General features: G+C 47.3%; 1 protein-coding gene across 7 annotated transcripts in view; it reads right to left on the reverse strand.

Moving 5' to 3' along the window:
- GFOD2 (glucose-fructose oxidoreductase domain containing 2) overlaps positions 1 to 14,445 on the reverse strand; it is a 191,674-nt gene that overhangs the window by 39,211 nt on the left and 138,018 nt on the right. Inside the window, exon 2 of one of the 7 annotated variants that reach the window (XM_033943752.1) lies at positions 4,274 to 4,401. The exons of the other annotated variants lie outside the window; for them this stretch is intronic. Within the exon in view, the coding sequence (XP_033799643.1) occupies positions 4,274 to 4,355 (82 nt within the window). The 5' untranslated portion in view covers positions 4,356 to 4,401. The remainder of the gene's footprint in view (positions 1 to 4,273; positions 4,402 to 14,445) is intronic. 7 annotated transcript variants of the gene reach the window in all.

Raw genomic sequence — 14,445 nt, forward strand, 5'->3', positions numbered from 1 at the left:
CGAGGGAGATCAAATTCCTGGTGGCTATGAGGGACTGTTTCATGGAACAGCTGGTCATGGAACCAACACGGGGAGATGCCACTCTTGACCTAATCCTCAACGGGCTAGGGAGATCCGCAAAAGAGGTTGTGGTACTAGCGCCACTAGGAAACAGCGATCACAACATGATCCAGTACAAGCTAGAAAGTGGATCATCAAAGGTGACAAGAACCACAACGACAGCACTCAATTTCAGAAAAAGGAATTACGATGCCATGAGGAAAATGGTGAAAAAGAAACTCAGCGGCAACTCAGGGAAGATGGAGACCGTAGAAAAAGCCTGGTCCCTACTCAAGGGCACGGAGCACGAAGCACAGAACCTGTACGTCCCCAGGTTCAGGAAAGGGTGCAAAAAGAATCGAACCAAAAACCCAGTGTGGATGACAAATGCAGTGAAAAAGGCGATAAGTGACAAGAAAGCATCGTTCAGAAAATGGAAAAAGGACCAAACAAAGGACAACCAGAAGGAGCACAAAAGACACCAAAGGGAATGTCACCGAGTAGTTAGGAAAGCAAAGAGAGAATATGAGGAGAGACTGGCGGGGGAAGCAACAAACTTCAAATCATTCTTCAGGTACGTGAAGGGGAAGCAACCGGCCAGGGAGGAAGTGGGGCCATTGGATGATGGAGACAAGAAGGGAGTGGTAAAGGAGGAAAAAGAGATAGCTGACAGGTTAAATAAGTTCTTCTCGTCAGTCTTCACGAGAGAGGACACATCCAATATTCCAGAACCCGAGGAGATCATAAATGGGGATCAGGATGAAAAGCTGGTCCAACTAGAGGTAAGCCAAGAGAATGTCCTCCGACAGATAGACAGACTAAAGAGCAACAAATCACCAGGTCCGGACGGCATCCACCCAAGGGTACTCAAAGAGCTAAGGAACGAAATAGCGGAACCACTTCGCCAGATATGTAACCTATCCTTAAAAACTGGGGAGATCCCGGAGGACTGGAAAATAGCAAATGTCACGCCCATCTTTAAGAAGGGTTCAAGGGGTGACCCGGGAAACTACAGGCCGGTGAGCTTGACCTCAGTTCCAGGAAAGATGATGGAAGCACTGGTCAAGGACAGCATCTGTGAATACATAGAAAATAATGGACAGCTGAATGCGAGCCAGCAGGGCTTCTGCAAGGGAAGATCGTGCCTCACAAACTTACTGTACTTCTTTGAGGGGATAAACAGCCAGATGGATAAAGGGGAATCCATAGACATCATTTACCTTGACTTCCAAAAAGCCTTCGACAAGGTACCACACGAACGGCTGCTTAAGAAGCTGTGGAACCACGGGGTGCAAGGGGATGTCCACCGATGGATTAAAAACTGGCTGGCAGGCAAGAAACAGAGGGTTGGAGTAAAGGGCCATTACTCACACTAGCTATGGGTCACGAGCGGAGTTCCACAGGGGTCAGTGCTGGGACCGCTCCTGTTCAATATATTTATTAACGACCTGGAGGCAGGAACAAAATGTGAGATTATTAAATTTGCGGATGACACCAAACTCTGCAGCAGGGTTAGAACCGCGGAAGACTGCGAAGACCTGCAAAGGGACCTAACGATACTGGAAGAGTGGGCAAAAAAGTGGCAAATGAGCTTTAGCATAGAGAAATGCAAGGTCATGCATGTAGGGAAAAAGAACCCAATGTTCAGCAACAAAATGGGGGGATCACTGCTAGGGGTAAGTAACCTTGAAAGAGACCTGGGGGTGATGGTAGATACAACATTGAAGGCGTCGGCACAGTGCGCGACGGCCTCAAGGAAAGCAAACAAAATGTTGGGTATCATTAAGAAGGGTATCACGACCAGGACGAAGGAAATCATCCTGCCACTGTATCGTGCAATGGTGCGCCCACATCTGGAATACTGTGTCCAGTACTGGTCGCCGTACCTCAGGAAGGACATGACAGTACTTGAGGGAGTCCAGAGAAGAGCGACTAAACTGATAAAGGTTATGGAAAACTTCTCATATGCTGACAGGTTGAAAAAGCTGGGGCTATTCTCCCTGGAAAAGCGGAGACTTAGAGGAGACATGATAGAAACCTTCAAAATCCTGAACGGCATAGAAAAGGTAGACAGGGACAAATTCTTCACACTGTGGGGAATCACAAGTACAAGGGGGCACTCGGAGAAATTAAAAGGGGGCAGGTTTAGAACAAACGCTAGGAAATTCTTTTTTACCCAGAGGGTGGTGGACACATGGAACACGCTTCCGGAGGCTGTGATAGGCCAGAGCACGTTATAGGGCTTCAAAGAAGGTTTGGATAGGTTCCTAGAAGATAAGGGAATTGAGGGGTACAGATAGGAGTAGAGGTAGGTTATAGGAATAGTCAGGGACCACTGCACAGGTGATAGGCCTGATGGGCAGACCGCTGGGCAGGAAGAACCTCTGGTCTGACCCAACGGAGGCAACTTCTTATGTTCTTAACATTCTGGGTGAAGAAGAACTTCCTTACGTTCGTACGAAATCTATCTCCTATCAATTTTAGAGAGTGCCCTCTCGTTCTCCCTACCTTGGAGAGGGTGAACGACCTGTCCTTATCTACTAAGTCTATTCCATTCAGTACCTTGAATGTTTCGATCATGTCGCCTCTCAATCTCCTCTGTAAGAGGGAAAAGAGGCCCAGTTTCTCTAAGCTTTTGTTGTACGGCAACTCCTCCTGCCCCTTAACCATTTTAGTCGCTCTTATCTGGACCCTTTTGAGTAGTACCGTGTCCTTCATGTACGGTGACCAGTGCTGGATGCAGTACTCCAGGTGAGGGCACACCATGGCCCAGTACACCGGCATGATAACCCTCTCCGATCTGCTCATGATCCCCTTCTTAATCATTCCTAGCATTCTGTACATCCTTTTTACCACCGCTGCGCATTGTGCAGACGGCTTCATCGACTTGTCAATCAGAACTCCCAAGTCTCTTTCCTGGGAGGTCTCTCCAAGTGCCGCCCTGGACATCCTGTATTTGTGCTTGAGATTTTTGTTCCCGATATGCATCACTTTACACTTATCCATGTTGAACCTCATTTGTCATGTCGATGCCCATTTCTCAAGCTTGATTATGTCATATTGCAGATCTTCACAATCCCCCTGTGTCTTCACTACTCTGAATAACTTCATATTGTCCGCAAATTTAATCACCTCACTCGTCGTACCAATGTCCAGATCATTTATAAAGATGTTGAAGAACGCATGTCCAAGCACCGAGCCATGCGGCACCCCACTGGTGATGCTCTTCCAGTCCGAGTATTGTCCATTTACCCCCACTCTCCGTTTCCTATACTCCAGCCAGTTTTTGATCAACGTTAATATTTCACCCTCGATTCCATGGCTTGCAATTTTTCAAAGTAGTCGTTCATGCGGAACCTTGTCGAACGCCTTCTGAAAATCCAGATATACAACGTTCACCGGGTCGCCCTTGTCTATCTGCCTGTTTACTCCCTTGAAAAAGTGCAGCAAGTTCGTCAAACAAGATCTGCCTTTGCTGAAACCGTGCTGGCTGGTCCTCATCAGACCGTATCCGTGAAGGTGATCAATGATGTGGTCCTTTATCAGTGCCTCTATCATCTTTCCCGGTACCGAGGTTAGACTCACCGGTATGTAGTTTCCCGGATCTCCCCTCGAACCCTTTTTGAAGATCGGTGTAACATTCACCACTTTCCAGTCTTCCGGAATCTTTCCCGATTTGATCAACAGGTTGGCTACTAGTTGAAGCAGTTCAGCTATAGTCCCTTTCAGTTCCTTGATGACCCTCGGATGGATGCCATCTGGTCCCGGTTAAATAACCGGAATGGCCATGAAAAAAAAATAAAGTGAATATCTAGAACGGCACAATGTAATGCCTACAGTCGGAGCCAGGTCAGGTTTTCAGGATATCCACAATGAATATGTATGAGATGGATCTGCATGCACTGTCTCCTTGAGATGCAAATCTATCTCATGCATATTTATTGTGGATATCCTGAAAACCTGACCTGGCTCTGGTTCTTGAGGACCGGAATTGCCTACCCCTGGCCTACAGGAATGATTATTAATATAAACAATGATGAAAGACTCGATGGCAAGAAAAATAGCAAAAAAAATATGACAAACGAAAATTGGTCCAGCTTAAAAAATGGAAGACGAAATAGAGCCAGTGGACTCTTGGCTTAAACACAGTAGTAAAATAATAATTAAACATAAAGGAAGAATAGTACATAAATATAAGGATGGTGCATCCGAAAAATGCCATAACAGTACTTACTTGATAGAAGCAGCGCTGCTGGCGTGGGTTGCGCCGTACTGCTAGTCGCTAAATCAAAAGACCGCCGCAGGAAAACCGGCATTAAAGAACAAAATGGGGAGACGTGGCATCAGTGTGACATCAGTGAGCTAGTGGCAAACAAAGAGAGGGGACAAAAACTGAAAAAAGTGAAATGCAAAGAAACCTATACATAAAAGTGGGTAATGTGTGGAAAGGAAACCTTAGCCTGACGAGGTAAATTAAAACCTAGCCTGTGAGGGATACCAGAGGTGACTGTTCTGCAGCCCCAGTGCTTTCCGCAGCAGCAGCCAATGTTTTACCTGTGGCTGCTTGCCGGCCAGGCACTGCAAGAGACGGACCCCTGACATCATAGGGTCCGTCTCTAACACTTCAAATTGATGCTGCAGCTGCAGGGGCGTGCCCTAAGGGGCACGTTTTGCCCCTTGGGAGCCACGAGGAGCTGGAAATAAGGCTGTATTATACTTTTTTTCATAATTTCTGATTAGCTTGAACATGGGGAAAAGGAAAATTAAACCTCAGAGTTCAACACCGGCTGTATCTGGCCCTATGGACAGGCACTTGACACTATTAACGGACAATCCCTCAGTTGTAGCACTTACTATGAATTCTTCTATATCGGGTGCTTCAATGAGTCCCCTCGAATGAACTCCTCCCCTTCCCCCAGTATCAAGTGATAGTAGGAATATAAATCCTACTAGTTCCACTGAACATGTGGCATCCTCCACCCAAACAAATAAGTTAATTTTTACTGAAATACCTAAGTCACTTGATTTTTCAGGTGTAGTGGAGGATCAACCACTAACGGAGGAAACACAAGATATTACCTTGAAAGACTTGTGGTTAGGTATTTCTAGAGTAGAAAGGTTTCTCAGGTCAACAGTGAAACAAAGTGAAATTTTCAGTCTGTTTCTCATAAGATAGACAATGTGGATTCCAATTTGGGTTGTTTGGATAAACGGTTAAATGTGGTGGAAGTTCAATGTACTACACTTCAAGCTGTCTCAGTATCTGCTGTTAAGGATTCTACGGTGATACACTCTAAAATGGAAGTAATGGAAAATATGTATAGAGCGAGGAATCTCCGCTTAGTTAACTTCCCAGTAACTCATTTACTATCACCTGAAATTCTATTAAAGAAAGTTTTTAAAGAAGTTCTGGGAATGGGAGTGTGTGGTACAGTGGTTAGAGCTACAGCCTCAGCACCCTGAGGTTGTGGGTTCAAATCCCTCGCTGTTCCTTGTGACCTTGGGCAAGTCACTTAATCCCCTCATTGCCCCAGGTACACTAGATAGAGTTTGAGCCCACCGGGACAGATAGGGAAATATGATAAAGTACCTGAATGTAAACCACTTAGGATATAAGTGGTATATAAATAAGAAAATAAAAAAAATTAAATTAAATTAAAAAAGTTACCCAATGTGGAGAATTTTCCCATTAATAATTATTATGTTCCTCAAAAAAAATTAGAACCCGCCCAGGAGGTGAACCATTTGGTATTGACTGAAATTAATTTGACAGAGGTTTTGGAAGATAGTCAGGATGTGATCCAGAGACGGTCCACTCTGGTGATAACATGCATGAGTGAGCTAGATAAGATGCTAATAATGAAATTATACTTTAAAAATAGGTTAATAAAATTTTGTGGTGACCTGGTTAGAATTTTTTCAGATGTCTCTAGAGCTACGCAATTAAGGAGGAAAGAATTTTTGAAACTAAAAGCTAGAGTTTTATCTCTTGAGGCATCGTTTTATTTAAAATTTCTGTGTAAATGTCTTATCAAGTTACAGGACATTGAATTTGTATTTTGGGATCCCATACAATTACAACAATTTTTAATTGCTAGAGAACAGAAATGAGTCAGTAATTAAGAGGTTTATGTTTTACTACTGAGAAATAAGAGGAGGAAAATTAATAATCCCTATTGAGTAAGGAATATTTCGGTATTCACAAGGGTGAATCGTGAAAATTATTCCTTTTTTTTTTACTTATAAAATTTGTCTTTCAAATTCTATCATCTCTCCCCATTAATGTGGGCTTGGAAAGGAATTATGTATGGAATGATTATGTAATGTCAATGTTTAAGGAATGCCTTTTTTTCCTTTGTTTAATGTGACAATGTAATGATTGAAATTTATAAATTAAAAAAACAAAAAATCCATAGCCAGACTGTACCAACTAAGACAGTGATGGCTAACCTTTTTGAGCCCGAGTGCCCAAACTGCCGCACAAAACCAAAGAATTTCCTCAAAGTGCCAGCACGTCAATTAAACCTTAATAACAAGATTTTAGTATCTAAAAACTCTTTATAAAGTTGCCTGAACTATGTAACATCATTTTTAAAGGTTGGAATCTTTGTATTGTCAGAGAATCAATTTGATTCACAATCCTTTGGTTTTCATTTCAATTTATTGGCAATTTATAATGTTTTAATGATTTCATTCAATTTAATGAATTTAGGAAGAATTTGATTCAGTTACACAATATATTTTAAATGTATTATTCATATAACATGTCAAATGTATCCTGAGTAAAAAAAAAGTTAAAACTGTTAACTGTGTCAAGACTCGGTGTGTATTCCCAAAGAGTCTATACATGTTTTTTTGTAAAATTTACAATCAAATTAGAAAATAGTTAAATCATTACATTTCTAATAATATGATGTAAAGAAAACAAAAGAGCTTTCAATTAAACCAACCGTTTTTATTGGAAATTCCAGATTGGAATACAACAGGGCCATGTAAAGTCCCTTTTTTAAATAACATCTTTAAATAATATTTAAATAACTTAGAAAGTGTCTTAACTGCAAACTGAAAACACTGTTTCATGTAAACATATGCATTGGGCATGCTCTGAAAAAAATTAATGTGATGCATGCTGATAAATTGTCAATCCTTGGCTCATAGTGCGTTAATTTCAGAGCAACACATGCAGCACTCATGTCATCCGTTAATCTGTTTCTAGCATCAGATTTTATATGATTCAAAGCCGAAAACAGCTGCTCACAAGCATAGGATGACCCAAACAAAGTAAGAAGAGCAATCCCAAGTGCTTTCATGGACTTAAAATTGTCTGGCAGAGAATTCCACGCTTTTAGGATTTCATTTTCAGAACTGCTAGCAGTGATTTCATTTGTCACCCTTTCACACTCAATACGTTCAAGAGCCGCACACAGGTCATTGAATTTACTTATCCAGATAGAGCTTTCTTGAAATTCCAATAGCTCCATTTCCAAATTTTGAATATCCAACCACTGTAAGCAGGAAAGATCAAGATCTTCAAATGTGGACTTTTCTGGGGAAGTTATAAATGAAAGGGCTGTCTCCATCTTACGGAACTGAGAAAATCTTTTACTAAAATTCTCCTTTGCTTCGGCTACAATGGTGGAATATGCTTTGTGGATTTCCTGGTGTTTTTTATGACTGTCCACAAATGTTGTAGAATTATCCAAATGTATTTTTAGGTTGGGAAAATATTTTAGCTGTCCACTCTCAAGGTCTTTTTCAAAAACATGCAATTTTCTCTCAAAAGCTTTGATGTCACTAAACATGCTTTCTGCTGTTTTTCCTATGCCTTGTAATTTTTTGTTTAGTACATTAAAGTGGTTAGTAAAATCTGTAAAGAACATGAGGTTGGTAAGCCAGGCCATGTTGGTGAGTTGAGGATAGTCTTCCCCCTTTTCGTTCATAAATAGCCTAACTTCTTCCAAGCAGGCCACAAATCTCTCTAACACTCGTCCTCTGCTCAGCCACCAGACATTATTGTACATCAGTAAAGTGTTATATTGTGCCTGAACCTCATCAAGAAGGGCTTGAAATTGTCGAAAATTAAGAGCACGCGCCATGATGAAGTTCACCATTTTTGTTACATCTTTGAGGACATCGTCAAGTTTTTTGCTGCTTTCTTTGGCGCAGAGAGCCTCTTGATGTATTATGCAGTGAAATTGAATCAGTGGATGTTTTGCTTCCTTAGCAAAGAAATGAATGAATCCTGATGTTGTCCCCACCATGCTAGGTGCTCCATCGCTAGTAACTGAAACCACTTTTTCTGGACTTATGTCTAGTGATGAAAAAGCCTCCATCACAGCATTGTGGATATCTATCCCTTGTGTTCTTCCAGGCAAAGACAGCAGTTTTACCAGCTCTTCTCTCATGATGTCACCAGTAACATAACGCAAAATGAGCGCTAGTCTTGCATGGTTAGTAATATCTGTACTTTCATCCAAGCACATGGAATAGAAGGGTGCTTTTTGTAAGTCGCAAGTAAGCTGTTGACTAACATCAGCAGCCATTCGCAGAACCCTACCTTTTGCAGTATTTCTGCTTAGCGGCATCTCAGAGATGCGCTGCACAATTTTATCCTTGTTTTGGAAATCATGGAAGAGTGAATTACTCCCAGCCAAAATTGCCTTTTTGATAAAATCTCCATCAGAGAGGGGCTTACCATGTTTTGCCATGCACAGTGAAATTTGAAAGCTGGCAACTGTAAGATGATTAGTTTTTGAAAGATAGTTGCTAAAACTAAGAGACTGGGAGTGATATTTCTTTAATTTTCCTACAAGGAACTCTTTTCTTTGAGCTAAACCAAGTTCAGCAACACTGTTATGGTTGGTCTCAAAGTGACGTTTGACACTTGATGTGCAAGACACAACACTTTCATTACACATAATACACAATGCTTTCCCACTGCGTTCAATCACTCCATATGTCTCTGTCCAGGCCTCTTGGAATGGTCTTCCACTATCTGTTTTTGCTTTTTTTGCTGTACTAATTTTCTTTGTTCAAGACTTCAAGTCTACAAAAAGATAAAATTTGTATAATAAAAAAAATTTAATGAAGTGCTGTATACAAATCCGTCCCCATAAAAAAATATGTGATTGGGGAATTTTACTAATTGTAGACATCCGTTTTGGTCAAAAAATATACTGTCCAGGTGAAAACCGGACTTGTGCAACCTGAGTGTATGGGAAAAGGACTTTTATTTTTCATTATTGGAGCCTCTGTTATTTTATTATGATGTTTACAAAAGCACTGTGAAGGGCCACATATACACTTTACTGTTTTTTGCTATATTGAGTTTTCCATAAGGTACAGCGCAGAGAATTAGTGTGTTGGTTGTTCACAGAGAGCCCAGCCCTCCTCTCAGCTTACTGAACTTCTCTATGCAATCATCATAAGCAGCTTTTTTATTTCCTCGAATTTAGCATGTCCCCCATGGAAGATACAGAGGTTTTTACAGAGGAGCACATTATTAGACACATTAACATCCCCCCATATCCTCACCTCTCTAGCATGGGAGAACTAGGAACTGTTCCTGATTACAGATGTCACATGTGGAGTCACACTACAGCCTCACTGAGTTCCTGTGACAGACTCAGTGTGAAGCTTCTCTTCCTCCCCCAACTTCCCCCTCACACACTGCCTGGCTCATAGGAGACTAAGGGGAAGACAGGCAGGCTAAACATCCACTCACAGGACTGCAGCCAGCACAGGAGGATGGGCAGCAGCCCACCGGGACAATGCCCGGTCCTCCCAATGGCCAGTCCGGCCCTGTTGCCAGGTGAGCTGCAAAGCAGACACCGGCACACTCGCCTCCCGCCGCGCCACATATCTTAATTGCGGACTAGAGAGTTGCGCGGGGACAGAAATCCCACCCGTCCCCGCCAAAGTCTCACCCGTCCCCACCCGTCCCCGTGAGGAATCCCACCCGTCCCCGTGAGGAATCCCTCCGTCTCCACCCGTCCCCGCGAGGAATGTCCTCCGTCCCCGCCCGTCCCCGTGAGGAATCCCCTCCGTCCCCGCCCGTCCCTATAAACTTCAGAAATAGTTATTTCATTTAATTATGCTACTGAATTAAAGGCTCTGGTAGAAATCCATTTACAAATAAGCAAAAAGACTTTATTAATTTGGAAATATTAATTGGGAAGAATACACACTTTGTAAACGGGTTTTTACCAGAGCCTCTTTTGTTTATAAATTTTTATCAACACAACTAATATACTACTTTATCCCAGGACAAGCAGGCATGATATTCTCACATGTGGGTGACGTCATCTACGGAGCCCCGGCGCGGACAGCTTTTCAAGCAAACTTGAAGAAGTTTCAAGTTTGCACACTGCACCACGCATGTGCGTGCCTTCTCGCCCACTAGAGGGCGCATCCCACCTCGTGGTCCTCAGTTCAAATTTTTCCGCGGAGCAAGAAAGCCCTGTGGATCTGAGCTCCAGTGTTTTTGCCTTCTAGCTGCCGCGTTTGGTTTATTTTTCCATCGAATTAGTTCGCGGTACTGCTTTTTCTTTTCGGTTCTTTTCAAAAAAAAAAAAAAAAAAAAAAGTATTTCGTTTTCGTCTGGCTCCGGGGGCTCCCGGAAGCCGTGGCCGGGGACGTCGGTACGTTCCCGGCCTTCTTCGTTTTCTTCGTGGATGTCCCGTCCTGTTACGGGATTCAAAAAGTGCAGCCGGTGCGAGAGGTTGCTTTCCATCACTGACCCTCACCGGTGGTGCATTGTCTGTCTGGGGCCCGAACATCCGACAGAGTCGTGTGATCGCTGCTCTACCTTCCAAAACAGGGCCCTACGTCGCCGCAAGGCCAGAATGGCGGATTTGTTCGCCGTCGACGCGCCGCCTAAGGCCTCGACGTCGGCCCCGGCTTCGGCCCCGGCCTTGACCTCGGCCTCGGCGTCCTCAGGGGCCTCGGCCTCGCCCCGACCCTCATCCTCGAAGGCGTCGTCAGTGAAGCAAGCTTCGGGTAAGTCCTCTGTTCCATCCCCTTCAGCAAAGAAGCCATCCTCGAGTCAGGCCAAAGCGGGTGGGTCGACCCCGGCCCCGCATCGGACCTCGACTCCGCACACCCCGAGGGAATACTCGAGACCGAGGTCGCCCTCCAGGGAGTGTGCCCCGGACTCGGAACTCCCCACCTTCGTGGGGATTCCGGCCTTCCAGGATCTCCTCCGAGCTCTGATCTCATCGGAGCTATCGGGAGCCCTGGAAGTGTTGCAGCGTGCTGCGGTCCCGGCGGCCTCGACCTCGGCCGGAGCGCCTCCGGTCTCGGAGGCCCCGGCCTCGGCCCCATCGACCGCGGGAGCCCCGACCTCGGCGACCTCGGTCTCGGGTACAGTGACCCCATTCACCTCGGTCCCGGCCCCGCCCCGGACCTCGACCTCGGGGGAACCCCCTGAGCGGAGTGTAAGGCCCAAAGAAAAGTTGCGCAGAGTGCGCCGTCTTTCCTCCTCTTCCTCCGGGTCTTCCAGACACGCCTCGCCCTCGACGCGACCTCGAACAGGGCGTCGATCGAGGAAGTCTAAGCGACCTCGAGGCTCGCCTCGGCGCGACCGTTCCTCGTCGTTCGGGGGCGAGGCGCTGCAGGTGTCGGAGTTGCGCCTCGACAATCCGAGGCTCCTCCGCTCACCTCGTGGGAAATCTTCCCGGGCCGCCTCGCCGAGGAAACGGGAAAGTGTCCCACGAACCCCGGGGTCCTCACCCAAGGGCTCTGCGAGGAGGACAACTTCCCCTTCCCCCTCGAGGGTCCTCGAGAGGGGATCCTGGGATTCGGGATCGGTTAGGGATCCTCATTATTCCCATGAGGCCTCCCCCCTCTCCTCGTTGGGGCGGTCAAGAACCCCGTCTCCCCAGGCTAGGCCGTCCTCATTTTCATCCTTCGTTCAGGACATGGCCCAAGCCCTGGGGATTGACCAGATGGTATGTTCTCGGTATTCCAAAGAATTTTTGGAGGAACAGGACCTCCCCACTCCTCCTAGAGAGGTGCCTAGACTCCCTCTCAACAGCGTCCTTCTGCAGACCTGGCTGAAGAACTTGTCAAACCCTCTTACAGTCACGTCTGTACCTTCAAAAATGGAATCGAAGTATAGAACGATTCCTCCTAAAGGGTTCGATAAGGCGCAGCTCTCACACCAGTCCCTTCTGGTGGAGTCAGCTCTTAAAAAGTCACAGCCCTCACGGGTTTCTGCGACGGTTCCACCAGGCAGGGAAGGGCGGACCCTGGACAAGTTTGGCCGTCGCCTCTATTCAAATTCCCTGATGGCCACCAGGGTTCTAAATTACGCCTTCACCTTTTCCTCCTATTTGCGGGGTATGGTGAAGGATCTTCCTCAATATCGAAACTCGTTACCGGACTCCCAAAGAGCAGGATTCGACAAGTTTATGTCCAACCTGTCTCAATTGCGGTTGTACCTATTCCATGCAGTGTACGACGCCTTTGAGCTGGTTTCGAGGGTGTCGGCCCTCGCGGTGGCCATGCGCCGCTTGGCCTGGCTTCGCACCCTCGACATGGACCCAAACCTGCAGGAACGCCTGGCAGACTTGCCTTGTGTGGGGTCCGAGCTATTCGACGAGTCGTTGGATGCGGCGACAAAACGCTTGTCGGAACAGGAGCGCTCTCTAGCATCCCTGGTCCGCCCCAAACCTAGGCCCCCGCCTCAGAAACCCTTTCGGCCTCCGCCGCGCCGATACCCTCAGAAGTCGACCCCGGCTTTCTCGAGGCCGCCTCCGAGACGTCCGTCTCAACGAGGCAGAGGGGGACAAACCCAAGCCCCGGCGCAGGGCCCTTCTAAGCCAGCGCCTTCCTTTTGACGGGCTGAGCGGACGGGGCGGGTTCCCCTCCGCACTTTCACAGGAACCCCTTCCTATCGGGGGCCGTCTCCGGTCCTTCCGGGAGGCATGGACCGGGATTACCTCAGACGCTTGGGTGCTCCGGATCGTCTCCGAGGGCTACTCGCTCAACTTTGTGTCCTCGCCGCCGGACAGTCCCCCGAGTCTAGTCCCCTGCAACCGTTCGCAGCTGCCGACCCTTATAACCGAAGCCAAAGCCCTCTTGAAGCTTCGGGCGGTCGAGCCGGTCCCCAAGGACCAGTGGGGTACGGGGTTTTACTCCCGCTACTTTTTGGTCCCAAAAAAGACCGGGGACCTGCGCCCCATATTGGACCTCAGGAAGCTCAACAAATTCCTGGCCCGGGAGAAGTTTCGAATGCTATCTCTCCCGGTTCTGTATCCCCTCTTGGAGGAAGGGGACTGGATGTGCTCCCTCGACCTGAAGGAAGCATACACCCATGTTCCGGTGCACCCCGCCTGTCGAAGATTCTTACGATTCCAGGTGGGGGACCTCCACCTCCAGTACAGGGTACTGCCCTTCGGCCTGGCCGCGTCCCCACGAGTATTCACGAAGTGCATGGTGGTGGTTGCAGCAGCCCTCAGGTCACGGGGACTCCACGTGTTCCCTTACCTGGACGATTGGCTCATCAAAGCCCCGACCAGGGAGGGGGTTATCTCAGCGACCCGACAGTCTATTACCTTCCTGCAAACTCTCGGGTTCGAGATAAACTTTCCAAAGTCTCAGTTGAGGCCGTCGCAGTCTCTTCAATTCATAGGTGCGGTGCTGGACACGGTGCGCCTACGCTCCTACCTGCCGACCCAGCGGTTGGAAGCCTTGGTACGGATGAGCCGCCAGGTCTCTCAACTATCGAGGGTGTCGGCCAAGCGCATGATGATGCTGCTGGGCCATATGGCCTCGACGGTACATGTCACGCCGTTTGCGAGGCTACATCTGAGGATCCCTCAGTGGACCCTCGCGTCCCAGTGGCGTCAGGAGTGCGACCCGGTGTCTCGCCTCATTTCGGTGACTCCGCCCTTGCGGAAATCGCTGCGTTGGTGGACAGACTCTTCAAATCTGTCCATGGGGCTATTGTTCCGCACTCCGCCTTTTCGCAAGGTCCTGACCACGGACTCCTCGGAGTACGCGTGGGGAGCCCATCTCGACGGTCTTCGCACGCAGGGCCTGTGGTCGGCAGAAGACCGTCAGTGTCATATCAACGTGCTAGAGCTGCGGGCCATCTTCCTAGCACTTCGAGCCTTCGTCCACATATTGCAGGACCAGGTGGTCCTCGTCCGTACGGACAATCAGGTGGCAATGTATTATGTGAACAAGCAGGGAGGAACGGGGTCATGGCCCCTCTGCTCCGAGGCTCTTCGCCTCTGGGAGTGGGCGGCCTCCCGGAACATCTTCCTCCGGGCGGTCTACATCCAAGGAGAACGGAATTGCCTGGCGGACAAACTGAGTCGACTTCTGCAACCGCACGAGTGGACTCTACACTCAGCAGTTCTACGCGAGGTTTTCGCTCGCTGGGGAACGCCACAGGTGGAT

The sequence above is a fragment of the Geotrypetes seraphini genome, chromosome 4 (assembly GCF_902459505.1).
Source record: "Geotrypetes seraphini chromosome 4, aGeoSer1.1, whole genome shotgun sequence".
In the NCBI taxonomy this organism is placed as follows: Eukaryota; Metazoa; Chordata; class Amphibia; order Gymnophiona; family Dermophiidae; genus Geotrypetes; species Geotrypetes seraphini.